Below are 16,585 nucleotides of genomic sequence, written 5' to 3'. Positions count from 1 at the left end.
AGTGACTTCTGTTTCAGTGTATCCGAAGAAGCATGCACACGAAAGCTCATACCTAGAACTAACTTAGTTGGTCTTTAAGGTGCTACTGGAAGGAATTTTTTGTTTTGACTATGGCAGACCAACACGGCTACCTATCTGTAATTTTAAAAGATCATTATTGGTAATGAAAAATTCTGGGGTGAGAGACGACTCAACAGCCGAGCTCGTCGGGGTGCTGCTCCCCCGCGGGTCCATGTGGTCAGTAAAAGATGGAAGCTCCAGCAAAACAGCGGTCAGTAGACCATGATCCTTATTGTTGTGCAACAGGTCTCCACAGGAGTAAGAACCCCGAGTAAGGGGTGACCCCCCTCTTTTAAAACTTCCCACAATATCCCAGAATACACTTGGAGCAGCATCACTGAGACATCCTCACTACATCACTAGCATGTCACAAAGGGGGAGGGGTCTACAAGGGTGACACAAGTCCAACATTAGGTCCCTTTATCAGACTCCTTTCCCAACACCTCTTAACTCCCCATCACCAGAAGAACAATAAAACTCTTGACATCTCCTTCCCTCAGGACTGGTCTGGAGATGGGCTTTCAGAACACCTGACTTGCTCAACTGCCTCTGCAGATGTCCATTGTTTCCCCTGGTCACTCCCTGGGTGGGGGGCCGTGTCTGTGCTCTCACGCTTGGGGGATTATGGAGGGATGCCCTGTTCCTGCTGCCTGTTAGATTTCCAGCTCCGTGATTGCAGTCATGGCATTTTTGTCTATCACATGACGGTGTATGTTTTGACTCCACAGTGGGAAGTGATGGAGACTATGTTCCTGAAGTGAGACTATTGTCCTTTGTTCTCTCTCTTTGCTGTCTGATGCTAGAGAAAGAGGGAGCCATGTTGCAGTGCTCCGTATGTGTTTATATGTAAATAAAGTAGATTAGCCAAAATGCTGAGTTGCTGAGCTCTGTTACACAAACTGCAAACACTCTGCAGATCCCTAAGTGTGCCGATGTCTGTTGGCAACAGTCGCTGTGAAGCTTTTGAAGCTCCCGAATGAACGACCAGGAGGGAGAGAACATGCCAGTCGGGCATGTGTCTCTACCAGGATCCTACTTGAGTGTAGGACGAGCGCTTGACACTGCTGATCTGATTTTCTGCTTCTTGGTTCACGGAGGGAGGTGGAGCCCAAATTCCCCTTTCTTTATGGGTCAAAATGGCGTTGGAATGAGGAGAATCAGTTAAAGTATAGATTTTCTACAAATTTATAAAGCTAGGTATCTTCCCTGAGCTGTCAAGTCGAAAGGATATATTCAAGGCATAATATTTGCAACATTATCATCATCATGGCTTTCCCAGTTGCCAAGGCCATGTTAAAAACTAGGCTGTGGGAGATAGATCGCCAGGAACTAATCTCAGCTGCGGAAAAAACATGGTCCCCTCTTTATTTTCGACTCTCTAGGGTGCAGGAATTTAACCTTAATTATTTACAATTTTTGTTTATTTTTATTTTTTTGAATAATATTTATTAAAGATTTTCAAATATAACAGAAAAGGAAAAACATCCAAATTTAAAACCTTATTTTCATTGGCATCTTTCCAGGACTTCACCTCCCCTCCCCCTCTTGTATTCCAATTCTTTCAAATAGATTCAACAAATTCTTACCCCAAATTTTAAAATTATTATCATTGGCCCAATTTAAAAAAAAAATATTTTCCCATCCCCTAAAATCGACCTGTTCCCTTCCACGAGTTCCCCTCTTTAATATGCAATACAGATTAAAATAAACAGAAAGATAAAAAAAAGAATAAAATGTAATTTAACACCCTTTGGATTCCAAATTTCCCTCCCCCCTTTCCCGGTTGCGTTCCCAATGTCCATCAATGTCTACTGTCATCCTGGAGCTCCCACATCTAAACCACAGTCCTTCACCAGTCCGCTTTGCCGTCTTTTTATTAGTCTTTGCCATCTTTTGGTCATCTTTGGTTTCACATGTCCAGTCTTGGAAGGGGTCTATCTTCCAACTTTGTCCAGTTCTTGTTATTCTTATTGTTCTTGTTGTTCTCTCTCCTCCTCTTTTTTTTTCCCCCCCCTGCTCTCCTGCACAAATGTTCTAATTCCAAAAAGCTTCTAATTCCTCTGCAGAGGCTTTGTTATTCAGGAACAAAACATTACGTCAAGTCCCTTCCATTCTTCAATAGATAAATCTATTGTCTCCTTTAGTGTGTAGACCTCTGTAGACAAAATAGTGTTCCATTTCTGCAGTTTCCCAGGCGATAAAAAGTCCTATTCAAATTCGATGCCAGCAATACTTGTAGTGTCCCACAGCTCGTCTAGAGGGATTATAGTAACTCAGTTTCCTTCCCGATCACACCCAACAGTCAAAGTAACTTATTATTCCTTGTTTTAAACAATTTATATCCAATTTGTAACAAATGTGACCAGCAAAGTCCTCGTAACAAAGTTCTCTTTTTGTTCTTCCGCTTTGACAGCTCCTCTCCCGGCACTCTTACGGATCGCTCCCGGGGTTTCCGGGGGGGGTTGCATTTTAATTCACATTCCACTTTTCTCCTCCAGCCCAGTCTTATAATTTTCCATCGCGAAGTTAATAACTTTATCAAAAAAAAGGTTACACTCTATCTTAGTTGTCAAATCCTTTGCTTTAGCTCCTCTACAACAGGGGGGAGGCTGACTTCCTTTTTGCACCTCCCCCGCTCGCTCCGAATTTAAATAGAATTTTCCCCCTTTTTTAATCCAAGTTCCAATTACTCACGGGTTATTCTTTTAAAGTCCAAATTTTCAATGGAAGAAGTCAGCGCTCTACGTCGAATGGCATGCAGCTTCGCTCGGCAGGGGAAGCGGAGGACTCACAGAACCACCACCCCCCGTCACCCGCTCGCAGCCTTTAAAAAGGCTCCTTCGCAGGTCGGGGGGGCGCAAACGGTGCCCGCCGAGTCACCATGTTTTTGAGGGTCCCCGCGTCGCCGGCGCAGTAGAACCCAGCCCCTGCCGAGCAGGCTCCCTCCGGAGCTCGGAGGGAGTCCGCCATTCGGCGATGGCGCCAACCCAGAAGTCCAATTATTTACAATTTTTGTTTAACCCGCAAGAAAAAAGGGCTTTTTCTCTGCCTAGGTTCAAGTCTAATCCATCTAACCTCCTTTGGGGCAGGTTTGTGGGTTTGGCAGAAGGAGATAGGATCTGCCCATGCAATGCCCACCTGGTGGAAACTCTAGCTGACATGGCCCTTAAATGCAAAATGTATGATGATCTCCGCCAACAATTTTTAGACCACCTATGCATTGCAACATGGAAACCAGAGATGGAGGTCGTACGCTTCTTATTACAGGGGAGAGACCAGGAGCTCACCAAGACAGTAGCTAAGTTCCTCTATTTGATTTTTTGTCGCCAAAGTAGGCTACAGGATCCTGCCCTTGCTGGAGAGATGAAATAGATTGCTTGCCTCTTCTTCCCTTTGGCAAATGACTGTACTGTTGAAATGGCGACGAGATCGCACTGGCCTACTTATTCTGAATGTTTGTAAGTGATGCCAATAAAGGTTTGATGGTTTGTAACATTGCAAGAACTTTAAAGATGTGCCCCCCCTTGTCATTTCCGTAAAAAGTACAAAATAACACAGTCACACGCAGACACACTTGAGACACGCTTGAGTAGAGCAACTGCAGGGCATGAGCCAAGTATCGGCAGGGTAGGGGCCACGTGTAGAGCAATTCCCACACTGAGGTCAAAAACACACACAGAGGCAGCAGGACTTCTTCAGTAATAGTTTACTGAGCTTTCAAAGCATACAGTTCTCACTGGGTCCCCAGTGAGGCACAAAACTTAGCTCCTGAGAGCAAATCCAGTTTCAGCAGTAAACAAAATACAGCACACAGGATATCTAAGTCAGGCACACAAACCGGCAGAAGGGAGCAAGGGAGGAAAGAGGCTGGAACGACACAGGGCAATGTGTTTTGTCAGGGAATGGTCTGAAGCTGAATATTCTCCTCCCCCCCCCTTCTCCTTTTTTTAATTTCAAACCCAAAACGAAACAAAGTACAAGCATCAAATTCAAAATCCATATTAGTATTTTAATATAAGCTTATTACATAGGTAAAGGTAAAGAGACCCCTGACCATTAGGTCCAGCTGTGGATGACTCTGGGGTTGCGGCGCTCATCTCACTTTATTGGCCGAGGGAGCCGGCGTACAGCTTCCGGGTCATGTGGCCAGCATGACTAAGCCGCTTCTGGTGAACCAGAGCAGCGCACGGAAACGCCGTTTACCTTCCCACTGGAGTGGTACCTATTTATCTACTTGCACTTTGACGTGCTTTCGAACTGCTAGGTTGGCAGGAGCAGGGACCGAGAAACGGGAGCTCACCCCGTCGCGGGGATTCGAACCGCTGACCTTCTGATTGGCAAGTCCTACGCTCTGTGGTTTAACCCACAGCGCCACCCGCATCCCTAAGCCTATTACATAGATTACCTAAATTAAAATATACATAATCACTCTAGGCTTCCTTTTGCTATATGTAAATGAAACACAGTTAAAAAAATTATATTATAAATAATATTATAGATTCCCACAGGCCCCCCACTCCCCTTCACCCATGTGTGATCTCAGTATTTTACTTCTTCCATCTTGTTGTGTTGTTATAGTTTAATAATTATTCAATTAATTCTATTGCTCTTTTCTTGCTTACCCCTGCATGTTTTACCCATTATCTATTCCTATTTCAATTCCGGAACAATATTTTTTCATGTATTCCTTCACACCATCCCACTCCTTGATTATTCTCTGATTTGAGTGGCCTCTAATAAGTGCCGTCAATTTTGCCATTTCTACAAACTCACAGTTTGTTTTGCCATTCTAATAATGATGAGTTTTCTCCCCCTTCCAATTCTTTGCGATCAGTATTCTGGTCGCTGCAGTTGCGTAAAGGAATACATTTTTCTTCTCTCTGGGGATGTCATTAGATATTAGGCCTAACAAAAAGCCTCTGGTAAACGAAATCTTAAATCATTTTCTCCATTTCTCAAAGCAATCAACTTTGCCTATTATCGTTAGCATTTGAAAAAGAAACATTAACTTTGGCAAGATATTCATTTTAATCACTGAAATTCACCTCCTTATTGATAACTTTAACCTTTACCAAATCTCTAATTGATTTTTAATTTCTTTCCAGGTCTTATTATAATTATCTTCAAACAAATTGGTATTTTTCATTGCTCCAAATTCTTTTTGCTCTGTTTGTCCATATTCTTAACCACCACCTTAGTTTTTTCTTTCTTTATCCTAAATCCTGCCACCTTTCCAAATTCCTCCATCTTTCTCAGCAACTTGCTTATACTTCCTGTTAGTTCTTCTACCATTACAATCATATCATCGGCAAATGCTCTTATTCTATATTCGACTCTTCCTAGTGTTATACCTCTAATCTCCTCCTCTGACCTGATAACTTGATTTAGTACCTCCAATATTAAAACAAATAACAAGGGAGATAGGGGACACCCTTGTCTTGTCCCCCTTTCTATTTTAAAGTATTCAGTCATCTCCCCATTCATTATTAAATTTACCTTTTGGTCTTGGTAAATTGCTCTTAATCCAGTTGATATCCTTGTTCCCACTTCCATCTTTTCAATTATCTTCTCCACAAACCTCCAGGATACCTTATCAAAGGCTTTCTCAGCACCCACAAAAACAGATGCAGCCTTCTTCCCTGGGTTCCAGGCAAGATATTCAATAGCATCAATCACAAGTCTCACATTATTGCTCATCTTCCTTCCCGGTAAGAATCCTGTCTGATCTTGGCTAATGTCTTCGTTCAACACTGTTTTTAATCTCTGGGCCAATATGTCCGCATTTATCTTGTAGTCATTATTAAGTAAAGATATTGGTCTATCATTATTTATATTCTCTTTGTTCTTGTCTTGTTTACGGTTTACTGTTATATGTGCTAATTGCCATGACTCCGGGATTCTTCCTTCCGCCATTATTTTATTTATGAGTACTTTCAGCGGAGTAGCCACTACTTCCTCCATTTTTTTTTAATGCAAGGCGGTAAGGGCATCCGGGCCCAGCGACTTCCCCAACTTCGCTTTGGAAATAGCCTGCTGTACTTCCATCATAGAAACTGGGGCATTTAGATATGCATTTTTTTCTATTCCCACTCTGGGTAAGTCTTTCCCCGGCAGATAATTTTTTATATCTTCTTCTGTTTCCTTGCCTATATTACATAAATTTTTGAAGTGGTTGATAAAACACTTGTTTATTTCTTCTCGTTTTCTCACCGTCTTTGATTTTATCTATTAATCTCTCTTTCTGTCTCTTCTTCAGTTGCCATGCCAGTATTTTGCTGGGCCTATTTGCAAATTCAAAGGATCTCTGTTTCATCCATTTTATGTTATTTTGGATTTCAATGCTTAACAACTACGAGAATTGTGTTTGTAATAACTTGATTTTTGGTGCTACCTTTGTTTTTGTTTTTTTTTTGGTTCCTTCGCTAGTATTTTTTCATTGCTCGCTATTTCTTCTCTTAACTGCTCTAAGTTCCTCTCATAAGCTCTCTTTTCCCCTGCATTTTGCTGTATATAGAAGCCTCTAAGAAATGCTTTACTGGCATCCCAAATTATTCTTATATCAGTGTCTTGTGATTTATTGATTTCAAAGAATTATTTCAACAATTATTGTGCTTTAATCACCAGATTTTCATCGTTTAATCAATTCTCATTTAATCGCCATCTTTTATTACCCTTTTGTTTATTTTCTAATTCTAATATCACTGGATTATGATCTGTTATTGTCCTTGGGTGAATCTCTGTTTTTTAAAATTTTTATTATTAAACTATTTGTGATCTAGATTGCATAAATTCTCCCTGACGATTGTTAGGCTTCTGAAAAGTGTGTGAACTGTTTCTCCAGTGGATTTTTGTCTCTCCATGCATCCCTTAGGTTTAAGCTGTCCACCATTTGAAAAAATGTATGTGGTAGTCTCCCTTTTCTAGATATTCTGTCCCTTTCTGTCCCGTCCATTTCTAATGAAGGGACTCCGTTCAGGTCCCCCACCTTAAGGGGGGAATCCATTCTCAGGCCAATCAGCTTTCCTCAGAAGAGGAGCTGGAGGGGGGAAAAGTCATCCCCGTCGCTTCCAGTGGTCTCAGAAGGAGGGAGAGACACAGACACAGAGCAGATTAGAGAGGAATTACCTAGCTATGAGAAAATGACAAGAGAAACAGACTCAGCTGGCCCCGAAGCAGGAAGACAGATTTCCTCTGAGTTCATTGCCGTGAAGAAGAGTGGACTCTGAGAGGAACATGTCCCACACTCCATACATATAAAGGGGTTCTCCTGCTTGAATGTCTGATATTTCTTAAACATTACATTATAGCTAAAGCACTTTCTGCAATCCTTCCATTTAAAGTTATTGATGGTATGTAGGGTGTCAACTGTTAAAGTTCTTCCTGGCCACGAGTCTGTTGATGTAGGACTTCCACAAGGACTGAGCCTCAATATACTTTCCTGACGTTTATGTGGTTTGTCTTTTGTGTGAGTTTGTTGATGTATATCAAGAGTTCCACTCTGACTGAAGCTTCTTCCACATGCCATACATTTAAATGGTGTCTTCCCTGTGTGTCTGCTGATGTTTTCTAAGATTTCTACTCTCACAGAAGCTTTTTCCGCACTTCATGCATTTAAATGGTTTCTCCCCTGTGTGAGTCCGCTGGTGTAATTTAAGGTTTCCATTCTGACTGAAGCTCTTTCCGCACTCAATGCATTTAAATGGTTTTTCCCCTGTGTGAGTCCGTTGATGATTTCTAAGGCCTGAATCGTAACTGAAGCTCTTTCCACACTCCAGGCATTTAAGTGGTTTCTCCTCTGTGTGAATCCGTTGATGTCTTTTAAGGTCTCCATTCTGACTGAAGCTCTTTCCGCACTCAATGCATTTAAATGGTTTCTCCCCTGTGTGAGTCCGTTGATGTCCTCTAAGGCCTGAATCGTAACTGAAGCTCTTTCCACATTCCATGCATTTAAATGATTTTCCCCCTGTGTGAGTCCGCTGATGTCCTCTAAGGCCTGAATCGTAACTGAAGCTCTTTCCACATTCCATGCATTTAAATGGTTTCTCCCCTGTGTGAATCCGTTGATGTGATTTAAGGTTTCCATTATCACTAAAGCTCTTTCCGCACTCTATACATTTATATGGTTTCTCCCCTGTGTGAGTCCGTTGATGACTTCTAAGGTTTCCATTAACACTAAAGCTCTTTCCGCATTCCATACATTTAAATGGTTTCTCCCCTGTGTGAGTCCGTTGATGCATATTGCGGTGTCCACTCTGACTGAAGCTCTTTCCACACTCCATACATTTATATGGTTTTTCACCAGTGTGAGTTCGCTGGTGTAATTTAAGGTCTGCATTCTGACTGAAGCTCTTCCCACACTCCCTGCATTCATATGGTTTCTCCCCTGTGTGAGTCTGGTGATGTTTACTGAGATGTCCACTCTTACTGTAGCTCTTTCCACACTCCATACATTTATATGGTTTTTCACCCGTGTGAGTCCGTAGATGTGAACTTAAATGTCTACTACAACTGAAGCTTTTTCCACACTCCATGCATTTAAAAGGTTTTTCACCCGTGTGAGTCCGTAGATGTGTACTTAAGTTTCCACTCTGACGGAAGCTTTTTCCGCACTCCATGCATTTAAATGGTTTCTCCCCTGTGTGAGTCCGCTGGTGTATATTGAGGAGTCCTCTTAGACGGAAGCTCTTCCCACACTCCCTGCATTGGAATCCTTTCTTGTCCATGTGAGTCCACTGATGTGTTCTAAGTTTTCTACTATCAGTGAAACTTTTCCCACTCTCCATACCTTTAAATGTTTTCTCCCCTCTTGGAGTCATTGATGTGAGCTATGTGTGCTCATTCAATGAAGCATATCCCACATTTCACACATTTTAATTTCTATTCCTAATGAAATGAAATGTGCCCCATTCCCTGGAATTCTGAATGTCTTCTCCATCACCTTCTTCAGAGTGGGAGGAAAGGAAATCCTGTTTGGGTTTCAAGGAAGAGAACAAAGGGAAAGAGAACACATCAAGCGCCATTAGCCCCTTCTCTTATATCAACATCTCCTACATTCCCCCGCCTCCTACCCATGTTCCCAAATTTTTGGAAATGAAAAAGCAATGTCATCAAATGATAGTAATGCATCACCACCTTTCGTAATCCTCACTCATCGTTAATAAAGCAGCATGATCTTGGAATACAGCCTTTTCAAATCAATTGTTTCCTCACAGGAAAGGCAGCTGCTCTCTGTCCGTGAACAGGCCCTCTCTTTCTCTGGTCCATCGTTCCTTTGGACATTCCCCATCCTCTGCATCATAATCCTCCATCCACCTCTAGATCTTTATGAATCACCTGCACAGTCTCATTGGCCACAAGAGGTCCATGTGGACTATTATGTGAGACCCTGGTCTACATCTTTTCTGGGTCAGTCAGAGAACTAGTGGCAAGGCTTGGTGCTTGGGGTCAGCTGAATGGGTGCTCAGGGAAGCTCCTGTTCTTGGAGATGGACCTCTGTCTACATGCCTCGCATTGCATGGAGAGAGCAGGAGAAGCAGAAGGAAAGAAGATGGCAAATGGGAATCCCAGTGGTTCTTTATAATGATGATGTGCTGCCTGATCTCAAGCCCCAGAGACGTGAATTTATTCCTTATCTGTCTCAAATATCTGGGTACCTTTGGTGGGGGTCATGTCATGCACCTTATGGGGTAATTTATCCACCATTGGTCCCCACCCTGCACTCAGCTCTCACCTGTGGCTTCCAGAAGCTGTCAGCATGCAACAGGGGCCACAATCCCAGGAATCGCTTCAACCGGCCGGCAAAACCAGGTGAGGATAGTTGATGGGTCTCAAATCCTTGGTGGGTTGGGGATTTCTGCTGCAGGTGAAGGCAGGCCCTGGTGGATGGAGAGGAGGAGAACAACAGTGAATCCCACAGTCTAGAAGGCAGATTCTGCCCATTCTGCAGAGGAAAGTGAAGGGCCGATGGGATCGTCAACCGGGGAAGGAAGCCCATCGAGAAGGAAAACTCTGCTCCTAAACTTTCACTGCCTCTTGAGCTATGTTCAGGGGAAGAAAAGGCTATGGAGGAAAACCTACACAAATCCAGAGTGGAGTCTCTAAGAGGGTTGGATGGTGTCCTGCACACCTTCTTCATTCAACTCCTGCAGCCAAGCTGGTGCCAAACATACCACATTTTTCGCCCCATAGGACGCACCGGCCCATAGGACGCACCAAGTTTTTTTGGGGGGAAATAAAGGGGAAAAAAATTATTTCTCCCCCAGGCGCTTGTGGGGCCGGCAGTGGGGAGAAGCGCTCTTCTCCCCGCCGCCCACCTGCAGACCTGGTCCGGGGACAGCAGGAAGACGTGCTGCGCCTCCCAGCTGTCCCCGGAGCTTGCGTTTTTTTGGGGGGAGGGAAATGAATTAAAAAAAATTATTCCCCCCCCCAGCCACGGCTGCCGCCCCAAGCCTTGCACACACCTGCCCGAAGCACGGGGCACCCTCCAGAGGGCTCCACGTGCTTCAGGCTGCAGGCTGCCGCCCCAAGCCTCGCGCGCCCGGCAGGACCTCCCCCCGGGCGCGCAAGGCTTGCGGACACTCGCCCGCTGACCTTCTGATTGGCAAGTCCTAGGCTCTGTGGCAAGTCCTAGGCTCTGTGGTTTAACCCACAGCACCACCCGCATCCCATATTTACATCATACGGCACTGTAAAAGTATTCAAAATATTTGTTTTTCGAAGAAAATACCACAATGTATCCGGTGGACCCTTGAAAGCTAAAGAAAGTATTGTGGCGGAAGCTTTTGGGGGTGCAGGACCAGGAAAGCTCCTGCCGCCATGATCCTTCCAATGGGGATTCAGGCCTCATCATGGGACTTGAACTGCCCTGGCTGATTATCTCCAACGGGCCAGAGGCTGAGGGGGAAGCTCTTTCCTGGTTCTGCTGGATCTCTCAGCAGCTTTGAAGACCTTTGGCCATGGTGTCCTTCTGGACCATCTAGGGGAGCTGGGGGCCCTGCTATGCAGTGGTTCCCCTCCTTCCTCCTGGGCCATGTCCAGAAAGTGGTGTTCAGACCCCTGGATGCTTACTTGTGGGCTGCCCCAGGGCTCCATCCTCTCCCCTATGCTTTTTACTATCTATATGCAGCCACTGGGAGAGATCATCAGGGGGTTTGGGTTGGGTGTTCACCAGTATGTGGATGATGCCCAGCTCTTCCTCTCTTTAAAATTGGAACCAGTGAAGATGGTGAATGCCCTGTGTGGCTGTCTGTAGGTGGTTGGAGGATGGATGGCGGGTAACACATTGAGGCTGAATCCTGACAAGACAGAAATACTGTCCCTGGGGGAGGATGGGGGCATTCCTGGTCCTGATGGGATAACTGTGCCCCTGAAGGACCAGGTGTGCAGCCTGGGGGTCATTTTGGACTCCCAGCTGTGCATGGAGGCGCAGATCAATTCTGTGTCCAGGGCAGCTGTCTGGCAGCTCCATCTGGTACACAGGATGAGACCCAAGTAGCCTGCAGACTGTCTGGCCAGAGTGGTGCATGCTCTGGTTATTTCCTGCTTGGAGTACTGCCAGCTGCTCTACATGGGGCCGCCTTTGAAGGTGACTCTGAAACTGCAACTAATCCAGAATGGGGGAGCTAGACTAGTTACTGGGAGCAGCCACTAAGACCACATAACACAATTTCTAAAGTATCTCCCCTGGCTCCCAGCGCATTTCCGAGCACAATTCAAACGGTTGGTGCTGACTTTTAAAGTGTCTGTGGGATGTGAAACACAAGAGCAGTCAAGTACAACATCCCTAGAGTGGAAATAAAAGGGGATGTCTAGAGCAGCCAGTCAGAACTTCCGGTTTCTCCTAGGCTGGGACAGACTTCTTCTGCATGTGACTAGAAGTGGGTGCGACCTCACCTGCCCAGGTAACAAAAGAGCAGGACTGGTCAGCCACTCTCTCTCTGACTACATTCGTCGAAGAAGCAACATCTGCTTAGCCTAAGATGCTCATTTGGGCTGTCTCCTTATGGGATAGTTTCCAGGTGTTTGTAACTTTTGTAACTTAAGTCTGCCTTCTGGGATCCATTTATGAACAGAATGTGTGAGTAAACTCTTTTTATACTTTTATAGAAGACTGTGTCGTGTCTATCTTTTTATGAGGGACTAAAGGGGAAATTACCAAGGAAACTTATTTTAGAGGCTTTAGCGAGCCTGAGAAACGCATCCGCTATAAGTTTAAAAAGGGGAATGTTACTCTGCTAAATTGCACAACTTGTTAGCACAAGTTGGAAAGGATATAATCAAACAATATATCCTCTCCTGCATCCCTGAACATTCCCAGTGTCATGGTTGCATTTCTCAGGCATAGAAAAGTACAGATCTAATTCCTAACCTATCGGTTCAAGAAGGTTCTGGTAGTTTTACTCTGTATGATTCAAAGCTGGTGTTTTCTTTAGATCATGGGGAGGCAAACTAAGGCCCGAGGTATAAATACGATGATGATGATGATGATCTTGTGGGGTTTTTTTTTAGTTATTTTGGAGCTCGTACTGCTATATCATAAAATGTTATGGGTGGACAAAATCACAGGGTTGCCATAAACTATAATCCCACCCAGGAAATCTCATTCATATACATTCTGTAAATTTGGGGAGGTCACACACCTCACCTGTGCTAATACTGGCAGTTTTTGGCCTGCACAGGCAAACCCTGTGTGTAGAGCCTCCAGACACAGGCACTGTCTATCACGAAAATGGGTCCTTTGACTGGGAAGAATCTCAGCTTGTCAGTCACTCTGACACTCCCTACCAAAAATAAGAGGAACAGAAATGCTTTTGAGGTGCAACTTCTATTCCATGGACTCTGCACCCCTGTTTCTGATGACAGGTGTACATTATCCTCATCCTCAATGAACCAGGCAGGGGAAAAGACAATAAAGATGGAAGCCTGAGAGAGAGGAAAAGGTTTCTGGCTGCTTCCTGGGTGGGATTGCGGAAACCAAGAGAAGGCCTCCCCCCTCCTCTCTTCCTCTCGGGATTTCCTCTCCTCTCCAGGGGACCAGTGGTTGGACTGGGCAGAAGCACTGTGTCTGGAGAGGGCAGGGGCTTATGGGGTTGGAAGGGGATGGAGATTGCAGGATGGAAGGGGTGGGGGGACTGGACCCCCCACTTTCCAGGGATCCCTCTCTGGTCACCTTGAAGGGGGGGCATTCCTTGTAGGAGGGAGAAGCCAAGGCGGCCCTACCCAGACTGTCCTTTCTATCTCTCCCTCCCCCCCCCGCCAATGCTGCCCTTCCCTGCCCCAGGGATGCTCCCCTCCCTCCCCCCCCAATTTCCTTGACCCCCTCCCTCTCTCCTGAGTCTCCCCTGCATCCAGAGGCTCCCTTGGCTCTGCTCACCCCACACCCTGCGCCCCCATCTCTGCAACTGGAGGCGCCCCCCGCAAGACAAGCAGGGGAGGAACAGGGGGGGGTCTCTATCCCTCGTGCCCGTTAACCCTTTCATGGCCCAACTCTCTCTGCGCGGAGCCCCCAGAGCTCCGGGGATGCCGGCGCGGGGGACACGGGGCGATGGGGTCTTCATGGGGACTCCCTGGATAGGGGCCCCATGCCCGCCCCTGTCAAGGCGCCTAAGGGGCCGAGAAAAGCCCCCTTCGCAGCACGCGTGCCGGGATCCAGGCCCTGCCGACGGGGCCCACGGAAGGCGCTTGGGGGAGCTGGCGGGGTCTCTGGGTCCTCTTCTCCCCTCTCCCCCCCCCCCGCGACCCCTTTACCTCTTTGTCCTCGCTCCCGATTCTCCTTCCTGCAACATCCACGGGGGGGGGTCCCCTGCCTCCTCCCTCCCCTTTCCGAAAGCGCCCCCCCCCCTAGATCTACGGGGCAGAGCAGCAATTCGGAGTGGAAGGTGGAAGCTCCACTTGCGGGAGAAGCAGGCAGTTTGGGAGGGGGCTCACCCCCCCCCATTCCTGGAGCAGAAGCCGGATTGGAGGAGAAGGAGGAGGAGGAGGAGGAGGAGGAGGAGGAGCAGCAATGTACTGGGGGCGGGATCTGGGATTGTGGGGGCGGGATGAGAGAAGGATGTTCCGGGAGGCGAGGGAAAGGGTTGAGCGGGTGGGGGGGGGAGGAGGAGAGGAAATCCCACCCCACCCCACCCCACCCCCCGGTCTTCCTTCTGGGATCAGGAGAGCGGGGGAGGGGCTGATCCCGACAATCCAACAGCGAAGTCACAAAATGAGTTCTGCATGGAAATCAGATCAGACTCCGAGTTCGTGTTTGGGCAACATGACAAGTCTGTCTGTCCGTCGGGATCCCTGAGGATTCCTGCTCGCTGCCTTTTCCGGGCCAGCCGGAGAGATCACTGGAAAGGGCGGATTTCTTGACTCCAGAATCCATCACCGCAGACCCCTTTCATTCAGGCCTAGAGATCTGCTCTTTGGACCAGTCTGCTTGGATCATGGGGATCACCAATGGATCATATCTGGATCATCACTGATGGGGGGGGGCTCAGGAAGAATCTCCTGCCACGTGACTGGGGGCGTCTGGGGGCTGACGGGGGTCAGACAGGGCTGCTGTTTTGCTCTCCTTACTATTTCAGCTCAGGTTTTCCTGGCAGAAGCTACATTTCATCCAGAAATGGGTGGATTCATTGAGGAAACGGGGCTACGTTGAAAAGAGGCAAATGTGTGTTACCGGAAAAATCCGAGGGCTCCCTTGGACAAAACAAAGACACCAACCAGGATAACTTGGAGCAAAACAGCAGCCTGTAGGCTTGGCCTTTATTGAACTGTTGCAACAGGGTATTCCCCTCACGTGCAGGAGAGAGGAAAGACCCAGAAGAATAGTGTGCAAGGTCTTATAAAAACTTTTGAAATTCCCCTCCTCTAGGTCTAGCCCACCCCCAGAAACATCATGCATACATTACAGAAAGGAGGAGTTGAGGGAGGAGTTGGTGGTAACTTGAGTGTCTTGTCACCTGGCTGGTTCCTCCTTTCCCCCCTCCCCCTGAGTCACTTCCAGGAGACAAAGGGGAGTTTGCAGTTTCCTGCCCCCTGAGGGAAGATCTGATCAGTGTCCTTTGTTTCAGTCCATGTTGAATCCACTCCCATATGCAAGTTCTTTGTGATCTTGATTGTCTTCTGTCTGGGATCATCAGGGTTGGTATGGGCAGGGCTCCTGTGTATGTGCTGAGACAGTGAAGGGATTATGGCTGACCAGGACTAAGTCACCCCCCTTTGTTAGTTCTTGTCATATGGAGTAAAAATAAAATGAAACAGTGCAAATCCGATGTATGATTGATTTTCTATTTTTCTATGAATTTATAACAGAAATGTGGCGTGTGTGTGTGTGTGTGAAGTTTATACAAACAGAATGATTGGGGTGGGGGGGTTCCTGCAACAGTTCCCCCCTTCGGAGATAAGATTGCAAAGGTGGCTACTTTGCAATCCTTTTCTCCGGACAATTTAAAGTGGTAAATATTAACCTGCTATTCTCCCTCCCAGATGCGTGTGTCCATGTGAACCTGAAAGGGACTTGGATGTCACATTTCTCAAGGATATTTGCATAGAAATGTAACATTGTAACAGTGCTCATAGTTAGACATAGGATATCACGTAAAATTAATATTTTGTTGCTCAGTTACTTGTGGTATTTTAGCACCTTGGAATAAATATTTTCTCAATAGTGGCGTATGCTTTACATTTAGCAGGAAGGTCCACCAATGACTGAAAAATGCAGTTTGCTTTGTCCCCCGCCATTTTTGTGTTCTCAGGTGTCAAAGTAGCTCTTCTGTGGTCTCACATCGGCATCGTGCCACAGTAGTAGCAATCCCTGGTGAATCCACTTAGGGCTTTCATATTAACCATGTTGCCTGGCACTCACCACAGCTGGCACAGGTTTGGGCACGTCAGGAGAGAAATGTCCTTGCCTGGCCATTCTATGGGATTTTATTATTATAGGCTCTGGTCTTGCAGTCATGGGAAGTTGCTCACTTGCACTTTAAGGACCAAAAAGCTACTTGCAGCCTGGATACACTTGCCCAATTCAAACTGAGTCCAATTTGAATTTATCTTGCCCCATGGTTCTCAACTTTTCAAACCAATCTGTTAAAAGAAACCCATTCTAAAAAGGGCACTTGTCCAAATAAGTCAATTTAACTCTATAAGGGATTATTCCGGCTAAACCAAAGCATACACACCTTCCTGAAGCTTCTCCTTGGTAAAGTGAGTTTTAGCACATTTTTAAAATGGGTAGGGAAGTTGGCAGAGTGCCAGGTGAAACAACTAAATGTGGTTATAAATTTATCTAATTCTAAACATTGGACTACATAATAGCCTGATCTGTAAAAAGCATAAAATGTATGAGAATCCTCCACTGGGGTGTAAGGAATAAGACATTAAACATAAAAACAATTACACACAAAAATAGCCACAAAAATAGCCCCAATTCCCCCCATTTGTGGAAATAACACACTGTCAGACACATTTCAACATTCCTACATAATAACACATAATACAAAACAAACTAATAGTATCAGTTGCATATCTTGAGACAATT

At 45.9% G+C, this 16,585-nt stretch overlaps 2 protein-coding genes and 1 long non-coding RNA gene across 4 annotated transcripts in view; all 3 read right to left on the bottom strand.

The window, feature by feature from the left end:
• Nucleotides 1–13,826, bottom strand: part of LOC307225290 — a 51,232-nt gene extending 37,406 nt beyond the window's left edge. The window contains exon 1 of the long non-coding RNA XR_013842825.1: nt 13,807–13,826. This is a non-coding gene — a long non-coding RNA (uncharacterized lncRNA). The remainder of the gene's footprint in view (nt 1–13,806) is intronic.
• The window catches only part of LOC307225251 (uncharacterized protein), a gene marked incomplete at its 5' end in the record, with an annotated part of 106,429 nt that overhangs the window by 62,577 nt on the left and 27,267 nt on the right, over nt 1–16,585 (bottom strand). Inside the window, one exon of the mRNA XM_079993159.1 lies at nt 9,791–9,935. Coding sequence (XP_079849285.1) covers nt 9,791–9,935 — 145 coding nt within the window. The remainder of the gene's footprint in view (nt 1–9,790; nt 9,936–16,585) is intronic.
• The window catches only part of LOC307225102 (uncharacterized protein), a 37,060-nt gene continuing 24,226 nt past the window's right edge, over nt 3,752–16,585 (bottom strand). Inside the window, exons 1-2 of one of the 2 annotated variants that reach the window (XM_079992869.1) lie at nt 9,714–9,737; nt 3,752–9,026 (exon numbers count right to left, since the gene is read on the bottom strand). In XM_079992869.1, the coding sequence (XP_079848995.1) occupies nt 7,590–8,876 (1,287 nt within the window). In that variant the 5' untranslated portion in view covers nt 8,877–9,026; nt 9,714–9,737 and the 3' untranslated portion in view covers nt 3,752–7,589. Of the gene's footprint in view, nt 9,027–9,713; nt 9,738–16,585 lie in introns of those variants that run through there. The other variant, XM_079992870.1, reaches the window with a different exon arrangement.

This window comes from Podarcis cretensis (assembly GCF_951804945.1).
Source record: "Podarcis cretensis genome assembly, chromosome: 10".
Classification (NCBI taxonomy): Eukaryota; Metazoa; Chordata; class Lepidosauria; order Squamata; family Lacertidae; genus Podarcis; species Podarcis cretensis.
Note: the sequence above shows the minus strand (reverse complement) of the source record. Positions and strands in the feature narration are given on the sequence as shown.